General features: G+C 39.7%; 1 protein-coding gene across 6 annotated transcripts in view; it reads right to left on the bottom strand.

Annotated features, from left to right (window-relative positions):
* Positions 1-15,179, bottom strand: part of AHCYL2 (adenosylhomocysteinase like 2) — a 211,066-nt gene that overhangs the window by 36,211 nt on the left and 159,676 nt on the right. For all 6 annotated transcript variants that reach the window (XM_007982881.3, XM_007982879.3, XM_007982880.3 and 3 more), the window contains 2 exons: positions 5,829-5,972; positions 5,303-5,403 (listed from right to left, as the gene is read on the bottom strand). In XM_007982881.3, coding sequence (XP_007981072.1) covers positions 5,303-5,403; positions 5,829-5,972 — 245 coding nt within the window. The remainder of the gene's footprint in view (positions 1-5,302; positions 5,404-5,828; positions 5,973-15,179) is intronic.

Raw genomic sequence — 15,179 nt, 5'->3', positions numbered from 1 at the left:
TAAAGGCCAGCACCTTGGGAGGCTGAGGTGGGCAGATCACCTGGGGTTGGGAGTTTGAGACCAGCCTGACCAACATGGAGAAACCCTATCTCTACTAAAAATACAAAATTAGCCACTTGGTGGCACATGCCTGTAATCCCAGTTATTCGGGAGGCTGAGGCAGGAGAATCGCTTGAACCCAGGAGGTGGAGGTTGTGGTGAGACAAGATTGCGCCATTGCACTCCAGCCTGGGCAACAAGAGCAAAACTCTGTCTTTAAAAAAAAAAAAAAAAAAAAAAAGGCAAATACAAATGCCAGAAAAAAAAATGTCAAATTAAAAGTTCTTCAACAGGTTTATCATCAGACTGGGCACATCCAGGGACAGAATCAGTGAACCTGAAGATAGACCAATAAAATTTACTAAACTGAGCCATGCACAGTGGCTCATGCCTGTAACCCTAGCACTTTGAAAGACTGAGGCAGGAGATCGCTTGAGGCCAGGAGTTTGAGACCAGCCTGGGCATCACAGCAAGATCTCATCTCTACATAAAATTTAAAAAATTAGCCGGGCATGATGGTACATGCCTGTAGTCCCAGTTACTTGGGAGGCTGGGGCAGGAGGAATGCTTGAGCCCAGGAGTTTGAGGCTGCAATGAGCCTGCAATGATTGTACCATTGCACTCCAGCCTGGGTGACACAGTGAGACACTACTCAACAAAACAAAACAACAACAAAAAAAGAAATTACTGAACTGAAATACAAAAAGAAAAAGACTGGCAGAAAAAAATCAGAACAGAGTGCTTAAAATCTATGGGATCTATGGTAATCTATGGATTCTTTCCCTCTTTGCCTTCTGGAACTCCAATTACATCTATGGAGAGGAAAAAAAGAGGATCTGGGAACAATGACATTTCAAAATCAAACAGCACATTAGTGCCCAGATCCACTAAAAGGAGCCAGGCATTCTGGGAGAAATGGCTGATTCCAAGAGTAGGACATGGAATGTTCAAGATAAGCTTAGGTGATCTTGTACCAAAAGCAAGAAGTGTTCAAAGAATGAAAGCGATATGTCAAAAGACAAGTCACAGAAGCCACACTGAAGAGGCTCTCCCTGGTCAAATTGGTAACAAGACGATCATGTAAGTAAGTAATGATAGTAATGGATTATAACCTATTAAATAAAATAGGAAACAATGATTCCATACAAATAAAAATAACGAATAAATCAAAGATAAAGAATGAGATATTTACAGTTTCATAGTACTACCTCACATAAACATATTAATGCTATTTTTATTTATTTTTGAGACAAGGTCTCACTCTGTCACCCAGGCTGGAGTGCAGTACAATCTCAGCTCATTGCTCACTGCAATCTCTACCTTCCGGGCTCAATCAATCCTCCCACCTCAGCCTCCCAAGTAGCTGGAACTACAGGCACATGCCACCACACCTAGCTAACTTTTGTATTTTTTAATAGAGATGGTGTTTTACCATGTTGCCTAGGCTAGTCTTGAACTTCTGGACTCAAGTGATCTCTGCCAGCCCTGACCTCCCAAAGTGCTGGGATTACAGGCGTAAGCCATCGCACCCAGTCTAAAAAACATATTAATTATAAACTGGGAAAAATAACTTTTACAGAGGAAAATCCTGGCAGACACTATCTCAATCAAGGGATTAAAGTGAACATCATCAGTTCTGGGACAAACTGAAATCATGCGCCACCTGACAGGATGTATCACTTCCCTGTATTCCCATCATAGATGCATAGCCTGAATCTCATAATGAGGAAGCATCAGAAAAATCCAAATTGAGGAAATTCTACAAAATAATTCATCTGTAATCTTCAAAAGTGTCAAGGTCATGAAAATCAAAGATTGAGAAAGTATTCTGTACTAATGAAGATTAAAAAGACATGACAATTAAATGTGACATATAACCATGGACTGGATTCTTTTGTTACAAAAATATTATCAGAACAACAAGTGAAACTCCAATGGGATCTAAGGATTGGATGGTAATAATGAATCAATGTTAATTTTCTACTTCTGATGGTTATACTGGTTGTACAGGAAAATGTCCTTGTTTGTAGAAAATACACACTAAGGTATTTGGGGAATGCTATGGTCTGAATGTATGTTCTCCCCCCCAGAGTCATATGTTAAAAACTAACCCCCTAGGTGACGATGGTATTAAAAAGTGATTATGGAAGTGATTGGGAGGTGATTAGACATGAGAGTTCTACCCTCACAAATGGGATTAGTGTACTTATAAAACAGGCCTGAGGAAGCTTGCTTTCTCCTTTGGCCACGTGAGGGCACATAGAAAGCGCCATCTATGAGGAACAGGCCCTCACCAGACACTGAATCTGCTGGCGCCTTGATCTTGGACTTCCCAGCCTCCAGAACTGTGAACAATAAATATCTATTGTTTATTAATTACCCAGTCTAAGGTATTTTGTTATAGCAGCCCAAATGAACTAAGGTAAGGGTGAAAGAGTATTAGGTTGGCAAACAAAGCAAAATTTCTTTGTAGTTATTTTTTAAAGGAAAAAAATGTGGGGTGGAAACAATAAATTAATATTAAAATTGGTAAGCTAATTGTGATTAATCCATTCAGGAAAAAAATAGAAAAGGAACCATGAAGGGTGGTAATGCTCAGTGGGCCTAAGGGTAAAAAGCAAACTAGATGTAATTCAGCAACATGAGACAGTAGAGAAGCACTTACTATTTTAAGCTACCACACTGAAGTCTCATGTCGCTGACTGAGCAGGCCAAAAAAGATTCAAGAGTGTTTCTGTCTTGATTCATTAGTCTGTAGCTCCAAAATAGATAGCTTTTCAATTTATTATATTAATTTTGGGCAGTCAAGGTACTCTTTTCCTCGGAGAACATATAACCCAGAAAAGTCTCATAGTGAAGATGCTAATAGTAGCTGTCTGTACCTTGAGGAATCTCTAACGTTCTGAATCAGGAATGTGACCACATAAGTGTTGTGCTTTGGGAGACATGATCTTTGGAAAGCTGATCTAGCCACACAGATGACCCAGATCTTATGGATCCCCATAAAAGATTCCAGACCATTGCTCAATATTCCAATTTCCCTATAGTGGTCTCATTATGGTTAGCAACTCCATATACACTGCATCTCTGGTGATAAAAGAGGAGATCTAGAAAATTGTGAGGGCATTTTTGGTTGCCACAATAATTGGAAGGAGAGTGCTATTGGCATTCAGTGGGCAGGACCAGGAATCTCTATATTCTGAAAGTGTCTCAACAAAAAACTGTGTCTGTAGCTGGTACAATTTTCAAATGTCAAAACGAAAGTTCACATGGGTGAAAAACCTATCTACAATTATCTGAGTACTCGAACCTAATTCCACTTTACAAATTAGCAAAAAGTAGTTTTGTAATTTTAATACAAAACAATAGTTTTTCCAGGAATGTAACAGCTATATAAATGAAGAGAAAACTCATACTTTTTGTTGTTCTTGTTGTTCAGAAGTTTACAAAAAGTTGTTTACTATTTCAGAAAATCATGGCAACGCTGCTCTGATGCTCTGGAATCAATAACACATTTCTTTCTGTCTTCAAATAATACTATTTCAAATAATACTGTGAAATAGTACAAATATCTGATTGTTCTACTATAGTTGTCCTCGAGTATTTACATATTGAAATACACATTATTTTAAGTATTGTACTTTCTTTTTTTCCTCCTTCATATTTCAGTTAAGATTTTATATTGATTTTTTTTAAAGATTATATGTACCTAGACATGTTATATCTGAATTTCACTTCAGGATAATTCAGGGACACTGCAAAAAAAAATGTTTTTTAATAAAAAGGGGACATTAAAACTGATGAGAGTAAGGTAGGAATCACTGGTGTAAGCAAATCATGGTAATTCCAAGCCCCTTGCTAGGACTGATGGAGCACAGGCACGTGATCCAGTTCTGCCCAATGAGACATGATGGAGTATCCTGGAGGGACTTCTCTTGAGCGAGGAAGAAATGGTCCCTCTTCTTTTTCATGTCAGTTTGTGATGACTAGAATAGCTGTAAGCATCTTGCTATCAGCTTGAGGGTGAAGTAAGCATACTGAGGAGGCAGCTCCAAGAGAATCAGAGAGGTGAAGCTGGAACCCTGAGATCCTGCATCTGAAGTCTGCCTTCCCTTTGGACTTTCTGCTATGTACTGTGATAAATTCCTTTATGTGACATAACTTTTATTACAGTCTATTGTTACAATTGCTCTCTTTTGAGTTATTGTTGTTCATTTCTTACTGTGTTGAATTTATAGCTGTCTCTCAGTATCCTCAGGGAATTGATTCCACGACTCCCATGGATACCAAAATCTGAGGATGCTCAAGTCCCTTATATAAAATTATGTAATGGGCCGGGTGCGGTGGCTCAAGCCTGTAATCCCAGCACTCTGGGAGGCTGAGACGGGCGGATCACGAGGTCAGGAGATCGAGACCGTGCTGACTAACACGGTGAAACCCTGTCTCTACTAAAAAATACAAAAAAAAAAAAACTAGCTGGGCGAGGTGGCGGGCACCTGTAGTCCCAGCTACTTGGGAGGCTGAGGCAGGAGAATGGCGTGAACCCGGGAGGCGGAGCTTGCAGTGAGCCGAGATCTGGCCACTGCACTCCAGCCTGGGTGACAGAGCGAGACTCCGTCTCAAAAAAAAAAATAAAATAAAATAAAATAAAATGATGTAATGTTTGCATATAATCTGTGCACATCCTTCTGTATATTTTAAAGCATCGCTAGGTTATTTATAATACCTAATACAGTGTAAATGCTATGTAAATAGTTGCTATATTTCTTATCTGTTATTTTTTATTGCTGTATTATTTTATTTTCTGAATATTTTTGATCTGCAGTTGGTCAAATCCTCAGGAAGCAGAACTGGTGGATATGGAGGGCCAATTGCATAAATTAAACTTGATCATAGGTATATATGTATAGGAAAAAACATAATATATATAGGGTTCAGTACTGCCTGAAGTTTCAGGTGTCCACTAGGGGTCTTGAAACTTATCCCCCACAGACAAAGCAGGAGGACTACTATATATTGAAGTTAAAATCTTGACTCTGATTTCTAGCTGTATAACCTTAAACAAATATTTTAGGCCCTCTGAGCCTCAGCTTCTTCGTTTATAAAATGGAAACAAGAATACCTCCTTTATATGGCCATTATAAGGATTAATGAGCTAATACTTGTTAAGCTCTTAACTCGGTGCTTGGCATCTTGTAAGCTTTCGGTAGCTCGTGGCTATTATTAACTATTGTTATTAAAAGGAGAAAAGAAAAGAACTCACAGCAGTCTGAGCAGTGATGTGTGTGCAACCCACGATTTTGGCTCCAGCCAAAGGCTTTTCTCCTTGAGCTCTCTTCCTCAAAGCCATCAATGCAGGCATTTCTGAAAAGCCCCAATAAATACAGCAATATTAAAGAAGAGGGAATAAGAGAGAAAAGAACAAACAGAAAAAACTTATTTTCTTAAGTTAAGATCCTTCCCCTGATCAGGTTAGATTAGGTTTCTCCAGGGATCAAGACATTGAACCTGAATTTTCCTTTATAAAGGGCTTTCAGAGGTTCCAGGGTTCTGATTCTCTATATTCCTGTCCTTATCCAGTCTCTCTCCCTTTCTTTTTTTCCAAATATAGGGTTCCTTCTAGACTTGCCAGATTTCCCCAGTGTTTTCTGAACTCGTATTTCTTTTGTTATAAGTATTCTTATCACATAGAAATTTCACAAGCTACCAGACCCCAGACATAAAAAGGGATTAATACAGACAAAAATACATAGGCAGGTTAAGAAGGAAAAGGTGCTTGTTTTCTTTACCTTGTTCAGCAATTTCAATTTCTCTTCGTCCAAACTCTGCCTGTTTGATGTTCTTAACACAGAAGTCACTGCTTCCCTTAGAGTTCTTTTGCTGCTTGTCCCTGGGGGATGTCTCATCATCAGAGCTATCTGTATATGAAGCCGCTGGAATGACAGAATAAAAAACGCTCAGGGAATAAAAAAATGCTTCCTCTAAAATTCCAAACCACGGAGCGAACTGAGGCTTCTCTAGCCACCTAGCGCCATATAAGTTTTTTACCTCTGGTAAGCACCTACATGCTATACACAGACCAGAAGAGGGAAGCTGAAAGAGATTGCCAAAGACATTCTTCCTGGATAGCCTTAACTTGAAATTAGGGTTAACTTCATCTTCAGAACATACAGAGGTCCTTGAATATGCAAAAAGGAAAGGTTACACCACGGTAGCATTAGGTGAAAGTTCCTAATGCAAGATCATGGTCATTGACCTATGGATTTTTGGGATTCTAGCTACTCTGCTCTGTGTGCTGCTTAAATATTTGATATAATTTGTGTTTTAGTACAATTACTGAACAGATAAGACCTAGAAAATAAGGAATCCATGGGAAAGTAATTAAGAACCACACAAAAAGTATTTGTCTGCCATAACAGAGCTTTCTTTTTTCAGACGGACTCTGATGAGGCTGAATTGTGCCTGCAGACCTAATTAGACATTAACAATAAAGTATTCAATGTGCTCTCCCTTCTTGCTGGCCTCAGTGGGTCCCGCGTTAGGCATTTTAGACTCCCAAAGAAGTGAATAAATCCTCTTTGGTACAATAAAATGCTCTGATAACTAATCCATTTAGCAACATACACTAGAGTGTGAAAGGTCCAAAACTTTTTATCGTGGCTAACAGGCAGCTGCTGCTACTGCTATTCACATGCTTAGCTGGGGTCTTTTTAGTCTTCACAGGATTCTGTAGTTACTAACCACTTGCTAGATTATTTGAAGCAGCGTCCTTCTCTGATTTGCGTTTGAATTTCTGAAGATAGTTCTTAACCTCCAAGTTTTTTGGGGGGTTAAGAAACACTCTCTAGGCCGGGCGCGGTGGCTCAAGCCTGTAATCCCAGCACTTAGGGAGGCCGAGACAGGCGGATCACGAGGTCAGGAGATCGAGACCATCCTGGCTAACACGGTGAAACCCCGTCTCTACTAAAAATACAAAAAACTAGCCGGGCGAGGTGGCGGGCGCCTGTAGTCCCAGCTACTCCGGAGGCTGAGACAGGAGAATGGCGTGAACCCGGGAGGCGGAGCTTGCAGTGAGCTGAGATCCGGCCACTGCACTCCAGCCCGGGCTACAGAGCAAGACTCCGTCTCAAAAAAAAAAAAAAAAAAAAGAAACACTCTCTAGAAAAAGGTTTGTATCTCTCAATGGAGTAAAGTACTGCCATCACTTTTAAGGGTAGAAAACTGTGAAAGCTCAAAGTGCCTACGGTCTATGATACTCTGATCTACTTATATCCAGGGAATTAAGGCATTTCTGAGATTTCTTAGCAAACGGTCTATCTCTGGGAGGGCTGTAAAAGGCAAGTCTGACCTTGCCCAGTTAATCAGGCATGGCACTACAAACCATTTGGGCAGCAGGGGCTTGAGAATCTCTCATGGAGCTGGAGCAAAGTCCTAACACGAGGCAACAGGAATGAACATGGGCACCAAGGGAGGTGAGGGAATTAGTAAATCCCCAAAGAGACTTTTGTTCTTGAAAGGAGCTAATCTGTACAAAAAGTTTGTGTTCTCTCTCCTAGGGTGAGTGAAAGCTCAAAGTACTTTTGGCAACAGAACCCAGAAACAGCTTTCTGGGAAGTCATCTGTTTTACTAATCAATATTCAGAAATACCTAATAAATTAGAGGCTTAGGGGAACCATGCTTCTACCACCTAAGAGAGAAAAAGATAATAGCCATCCCTAATCCTGATCCAGATTTATGGGAAAATTACTTTTGAAGAAAGTGTTCATATTCAGAATATCCTGAAATCTCAAATCCTTTTTCAGAGTCATGATGACTTTTATGCTTCCCAATGGCCATTCAAATATATTGGTCATGTGTTCTGGAGTCAGTCTTTGATTTAAGTCTCAGTCTCTGTTTCTGGGTGTATAAAGTGGAGCTGATCCATTTGAAAGAGTTGTTAATTTACTCACGTATTCAGTCATTCACACACTCAGTTGTTTATTCAAATTTTAATTATGCATCTATTGTGTGCTAGACATAGTCTAGGTGCTGGAAATACAGGACAGATATAGATGGTCCTTACCTTCATGGAGTTTTCAGTCAAGTCAGTGAGTCAAAAAAAAAAAAAAAACTAGTTACAAAATTAGTTATTTAGAGCTTAAAAAAAAAAACAGTTGTAATGTGTGCTGTAAAGCAGAAATCAGGATGTCATAAGACTATATAATACGAGAACATGACTTGTCAGAGTCAAGTTGTTGAGCAGATTAAGTAAGATAATATATGTAAAGTGCTTAGTGCAATGCTTGGCATACAGTAATTAAGCACTCAATAAATGATACCTGATATTACCCACTTCTGCACATATTTTAAATTCAGTTCCAGATATAACATCTTTAAGGGTTCTTACTCAGCTTTAGGATTTTGAATGGGAAAAGAATGACATACATACATTATCATTTAGCAGTTTCTCTTTTTTTATACCTCCATCATCTCCTACTAATTTACCCAAGCAGCAGGTGGTTGGCTGGCAGTGATTTGAGAGGTTGAGACTGGAATCCTAACTCTACCCAGAAGAGATCCCCCTTCCTATGCCTCTTTAGTTTCTAAGAATGAGTCAGAAGAAAACAAAAAAGCAAAACAAAATTTGAAAACTTCCCCTTAAGGGAAGCATTCCAATTTCCGGCTTCGCCATTTTTCCCCCTGACTCAAAGAAAAAAAAAAAAATCTTTATACCACTTCCCTATTCTAAAAGCTGTAAAAAAAAGTATTTTACTTTCTTAACAGTAGTCAAGTAGTTATAGTTAATTCAACCAATGTTTTTCTTTGAGCCAAAATGTATTTGTTTTCCAAGAGCTTTTTTTTTTTAAGACAGAAGGTCTTACTCTGTCACACAGGCTGGAGCACAGTGGCACGATCTCTGCTCACTGCAACCTCCGCCTCCTGGGTTCAAACAATTCTCCTGCCTCAGCCTCCCTAGTAGCTGGGATTACAGGCGCCTGCCACTGTGCCCGGCTAATTTTTGCATTTTTAGTAGAGACAGGGTTTCGCCATGCTGGCAGGCTGGTCTTGAACTCCTGACCTCAGGTGATCCACCCACTTTGACCTCCCAAAGTGCTAGGATTAGAGGTTTGAGCCACCATGCCCGGCCTCAAAGAACTCCTTATACAGACCTGCTATCAGGTAAGAACCAAAAATATCAGTTGTCTAGATTGTCCTACTAAGCGGATACGACATGGCTGACAGATCCAGACCAAGAGAATGTATTACTAGTTCTGCAAACAGTGGAAAGGTTATTGCTGATAGTGACATTTACTCATTTATTCTTTGAATCCATACTCATTTCTGCCACAGAGTAACAAACTCATGATGACAGTTCAGATAGCATTAAGGATTGTTCCTAGGAAAATTTAGAGAAACCCAGCACATACGCACAAACACACTTGAACAGAGTTTCTAAAATATTTGTAATTGCCAGCATACTCTAAAGCCCAGAGTCATAGTTTAAATAAGTGAGAACAACCAATAACCTACTAAAATAGTCCTGAAATCCTAGCTCTAGCTTCAACCCTATGTGGTTAAGTGACCAATTTTCAATTTATCTAACTGTAAACTGTAACAGATTCCCTCTTTCCTTATGCTCTTTCCCCCAACTACCACCAGAAAAATCTTATGAATCAATGAGATGATAACCAGAAGGGTTCCGTTTCTATGTAGAAAAGGAGTACGAAGTTATCTTGTTTCATTATTTTCCAAAATCAGAATACAACATGATGAATCAAGAATCCACAATCTATCTCACAGAACATGTATACACGTTTTAAGGCTCAAGCCTGATTAGCTTTACCTCTCAGCAGCTGTGATGCTGTGGGTTACTGCTAGGAGAAGCAGCAGTCAGAACCCTGACTGAATTAGTCCTATTAGACTATTTTATGTCAGGCAACTCCTCTTGGGCCTAACCTATTCATTTGGTAATGGAAGTTAACAGTAGGGACCTACTAACCTATTCATTTGGTAATGGAAGTAACAGTAGGGACCTGTGTGTCTGGTTATAGCAGACTTCACTGATGAATGTAAAAAGCTATGTTAGCATCTCAAATACAAACAAACAAAACTTTGTTGTTCAGAAAAATCTGAAAATATCTCAAACTTTATAAGAATTGTAGAGTTTGGGGAAAAAAAGAGCCAATTGTGAAGGGACTCCTGTCTTCTCTCTTCATTCTTAACCAAGTAACTCACTGCAAAGACAGCTTATTCAGAAATATATCACTGAGAATGGTCTGATTAAAAAAAAAGTCTCTTCTGTTCATTTGTTTTTATGAGGTTTTTTTCCTTAGGGGAAGAGTTTTTTAGAAGTTTGCTTCTTATAAAATAGTTCCATGGATTAATGCAGCGTTGTTCAACCTGGGTGCTGCTAGAATTAAGTCCTAATGCCTTGAAGCATTCATTGTACATAATGAATTAACTTCTCTTCCACACATCTGGAAAGGTACTAGTCATGTATCATCTTCTGGAAAATTAAGAAAGTCTATAAAATCATTTTCTGTGTTCTGTGATTCAGATGAGGATCCCTGGTTGAGAAAAGCTGGTAGAGGTTTCTAAATGAAAGCATGGCAAAACTTAGTACTAGGATCCCTAGGAAGGGAGAGGAGGCTATAGCCTATGTAAGCCTCTGAGTATCTTCAGCAAAACAAGCACTTTGGACGGGAAAGTGTCTTTTTTTGAAATCTCATAAACCTGCTTTTGTTGTTCACACACACTGAGTATATTAGAGACCTCAACAAGGGTATAAAAGTATAATGTCTCTGAACACCTTTCACCAATATGTATTTATTGAGTACATCTTATGTGTCAAACAGTTCTAAGTGCTGGGAATACAGCAATGTAAAACAGAAAAAAAAAAGAAAAAAAAAATCTCTGTTCTCATGGATCCTGCACTTAAGTAGAAGGGAAAAGACCAAAACATATTAGTAATATATATATGTTATATGATAAGTGCCATGAATAAAAATAGAGGAAAATTTGATAGAGAATGTTAGGTGGAGTTCTGTATAGTATTTATTTCTAATGAATTTTTAATTGACAAAATTGTACATATTTATGTGTATAACATGACGTTTCGAGATATGTACACATTGTGGAATGGCTCAACAGAGATAATTAACATATGCATTACCTCATATCCCTATCATTTCTTTATGGTGAGAACACTTAAAATCTGTTGTCCTAGCAATTTTCTAGAATACAACACATTGTTATTAACTCTAGTCACCATGTTGGGTACAATTTAAAAGAGTAGCCAGGATAGGATTCAGTGAGAAGTTGATGATTTTTGGTGAAGAACTGGAGGTGGTAAGGTAGCCAGCCATGCATGTATCTGGAAAAAGAGCATTCCAGGCAGAGGGAACAGGTACAAAGGTCTTGAAGCAGGAGAGTGCTTGGCATGTTTCAAAATAACAGTAGGAGGCTAGCAAGGCCAGAGTGAAATGAACATCTCGGGGAGTGGAGAGGTTTAGGGAAGTAGAGAGGTGAACAGAAATGTAGGCCATTGTAAGAACTTTAGGCTTTACCTAAGAGTGAGATTGGGAAGCCACTGGAAGGTTTTAGGCAGTGAAATGATATGGCATGACTTATTTTAAAAGAATACATTTGGCTGTAGTGTTGAGAATAGACTGAAGATGGGTAAGGTTGGAACTGAGGAGCTCAGTTTTTAATACATGGGAGGTTTGAGATGTCTATGGGCTGGGTGCCATGGCTCATGCCTGTAATCCCAGCACTTTGGGAGGAGGATTGCTTGAGGCCAGGAGTTTGAGACCAGCCTAGGCAACAAAGTGAGACCCCCCATCTCTACAAAAAAATTTTCAAAAATTAGCTGGATGTGGTGGTACACATCTGTTGTCCTAGTTACCAGGGAGGCTGAGTGGGAGGATTGGCTGAGCCCAAGAGTTTGAGGCTACAGTGAGCCATGACTGTGCCACTATACTCCAGTCTGGACAACAAAGCAAGACACTGTCTCTTAAAAAAAAAAAAAAAAAAAAGAATAAAATAAAAGAGATACCTATAAAACATTCAAGTGAAAGGACTTAGCAGGCAGTTGTATATATGAATCTAATATACAGGAGAGAGATTTAAGCTGGGATAAAATTTGAGAATCAAATACCAATACACAGTATTTAAACCTATGAGATAAATGAGTTCATCTAGGGAGAAACTATAAACTGAGAAGGGAAGAGGTCAGTCTTTGGGGCTTTCCAGTTTAATTTCTATAGTCATTTAAATTATTATTAATTTTTTTTGTGACGGAGTTTCACTCTTGTTGCCCAGGCTGGAGTGCAATGGCACAGTCTCGGCTCACCGTAACCTCTGTTTCCCGGGTTCAAGCAATTCTCCTGCCTCAGCCTCCTGAGCAGCTGGGATTACAGGCAAGTGCCACCATGCCCAGCGAATTTTTGTATGTTTAGTAGGGACGGGGTTTCTCCATGTTGGTCAGGCTGGTCTCGAACTCCTGGCCTCAGGTGATTCACCCGCCTCGGCCTCCCGAAGTGCTGGAATTACAGGCATAAGCCACCGCACCCAGCCTAAATTATTATTATTTTTTTTAATTTTTTTTTTTTAGATGGAGTCTCACTCTGTTGCCCAGGCTGAGTGCAGTGGCACAATCTCAGCTCACTGCAACCTCTGTCTCCTGGGTTCAAGCGATTCTCATGCCTCAGACTCCGGAGTAGCTGGGATTACAGGCGTGTGCCACCACGCCTAGCTAATTTTTATATTTTTTGTGGAGACAGGGTTTCACCACATTGGCAAGGCTGGTCTTGAACACCTGACCTCAGGTGATCTGCCTGTCTCGGCCTTCCAAAGTGCTGGAATTACAGGCATGAGCCACTGTGCCCAGCCTAGTCATTTAAATGTGTGCTGAATTTAAATAACTTTTAATTTTTATACATATACATGACTTTTAATTTTATACATAATTTAAATAATGTATACCCATTATACTGTATGCTGAAAATGGGTCCCAAGTTCTTATTGACACACATTTGCGTATATGTCTTGTCATTATTTAGAAAGCTGTGAGTCAGTTCCATTACTCTTGGCTTTCATTCGATGCACATGAAGCTTTTTTTCTATCATTGTATATAACTTTCCATTGTCTGAGTTATGAAAATGCCAGGTGCAAGTTTTCCAGCATCACACAACAAATGAAACATGGATCAAAGACTAGAAACTATGTCTCTCCTAACTCCTAGTCCAATAATCAAGGTAGTAGGCATTTCTAGTAAGAGTTTGTTTAAAAGGGCTTAACAACCATTCACTCAAAGGGGAAAAGAAAAAGAAAAAAACAAAAAACAAAACAAAGCAACAGTGCATGTGATGCAGCTGCTAAAGAAACAAACAGTCTGGGTTTCATTTTATTTATTTATTTATTTATTTGAGACGGAGTCTCGCTCTGTCCTCCAGGTCGAGGTTAGAGGGCAGTGGCGCGATCTTGGCTCACTGCCAGCTCCAACTCCCGGGTTCACGCCATTCTCCTGCCTCCACCTCCAGAGTAGCTGGGACTACAGGCACCCACAACCACGCCCAGCTAATTTTTTGTATTTTTAGTAGAGACGGAGTTTCACTGTGTTAGCCAGGATGGTCTCGATCCCTTGACCTTGTGATCCACCCGCCTTGGCCTCCCATAGTGCTGGGATTACAGGCATGAGCCACCGCACCTGGCCTGGGTTTCATTTTAAAAGCACTGAGTTTACGGAACACTTCCTGTAGATTAGTGACGGGTGGATCACCAGGTCAGGAGATCGAGACCATCCTGGCTAACACGGTGAAACCCCGTCTCTACTAAAAAATACAAAAAACTAGCCGGGCGAGGTGGCGGGCGCCTGTAGTCCCAGCTACTCGGGAGGCTGAGGCAGGAGAATGGCGTGAACCCGGGAGGCGGAGCTTGCAGTGAGCTGAGATCCGGCCACTGCACTCCAGCCTGGGTGATAGAGCGAGACTCCGTCTCAAAAAAAAAAAAAAAAAAAAAAAAAACAAGAATATTATGTTGATAGGCATAATATTTTTAAAATGATACCTAATCTGAAATATGTCCAGATGAGGGTAACCAGGACAGTGGGATACCCCTAAATCAGGCAAACAAAACCAGCAAATTTTAAATAAAATCTTTAAATTCCAGGGATTATATAAGAACTTATCAGGAGATAAATAACTATGTATAGTAAGTAGCATCCTATGATTTAAAATGCTCCCAAAGAGGTCAGCAATTAGTGGGAAGCCGAATGAGATCTTTAAGTTCTTTTTCTTCTCCAGGATGTTTTGACTTCCTGCACCTGAACTTAATATCATTAAATAGATACATTAGGTTGGCAATTTTTGACTTAAAAAAATGGTAATTTCATATAGTTTAATCTAAAAGGTCCAAGTTTACCAGGATGATACCAGTCCATATCATTTACCAACGAGCTATGCCAAGTCACTATGTGCTCACTTAGAAACCAAGGGCATCATTACTCTCTTCCAGGTAAATAGATATTTTTTAAAGTACACTTCCTGCCTATGCAGGTTGGGTGGGAAGGCAGGTATTGGTTTCCTCTGCAGGAATATAGTTGGATATGTATATCTAGTGTGTAGGGGAGAGACTGAGCTGGAGATAAAATCTGACATTATTATTATTACTTAGTATCAATCTTTAGATAACATGCAGAAACCCACAGCTTAAAATGTTACAAACTATTTTACAATTCACATTTTTCACAATTATTATGGTTTCCAGAGTTACATTAACCAGTTCGTGAATTTTCAACACTGCTTATTTCAGTAGAATAAGATAGGTTTCCCAGCTAGGCACAGTGGCTCACGCCTGTAATCCCAGAATTTTGGGAGGCTGAGGAGAATCATTTGAGCCCAGAAGTTCGAGACCAGCCCGGGCAACATGGCAAGATTCCATTTCTACAAATAATTTTAAATTTTAAATTTAGGCAGGCATGGTGATGGGTGCCTGTGGTCTCAGATACTCAGTAGACTTCAGTCCACGAGGTCAAGGCTGCAGTGAGCTATGACCATGCCACTTGCACTCCAGCCTGGGTGACAGAGTGAGACCCTGTCTCAAATCCTGTGCTACCCCCGAAAAAAGGTAGTACAAGATTCTGTATCTTTAGATAAAAAT

The sequence above is a fragment of the Chlorocebus sabaeus genome, chromosome 21 (genome assembly GCF_047675955.1).
Source record: "Chlorocebus sabaeus isolate Y175 chromosome 21, mChlSab1.0.hap1, whole genome shotgun sequence".
NCBI classification, from domain to species: domain Eukaryota; kingdom Metazoa; phylum Chordata; class Mammalia; order Primates; family Cercopithecidae; genus Chlorocebus; species Chlorocebus sabaeus.
This window is presented reverse-complemented; position numbering and strand designations above follow the sequence as displayed.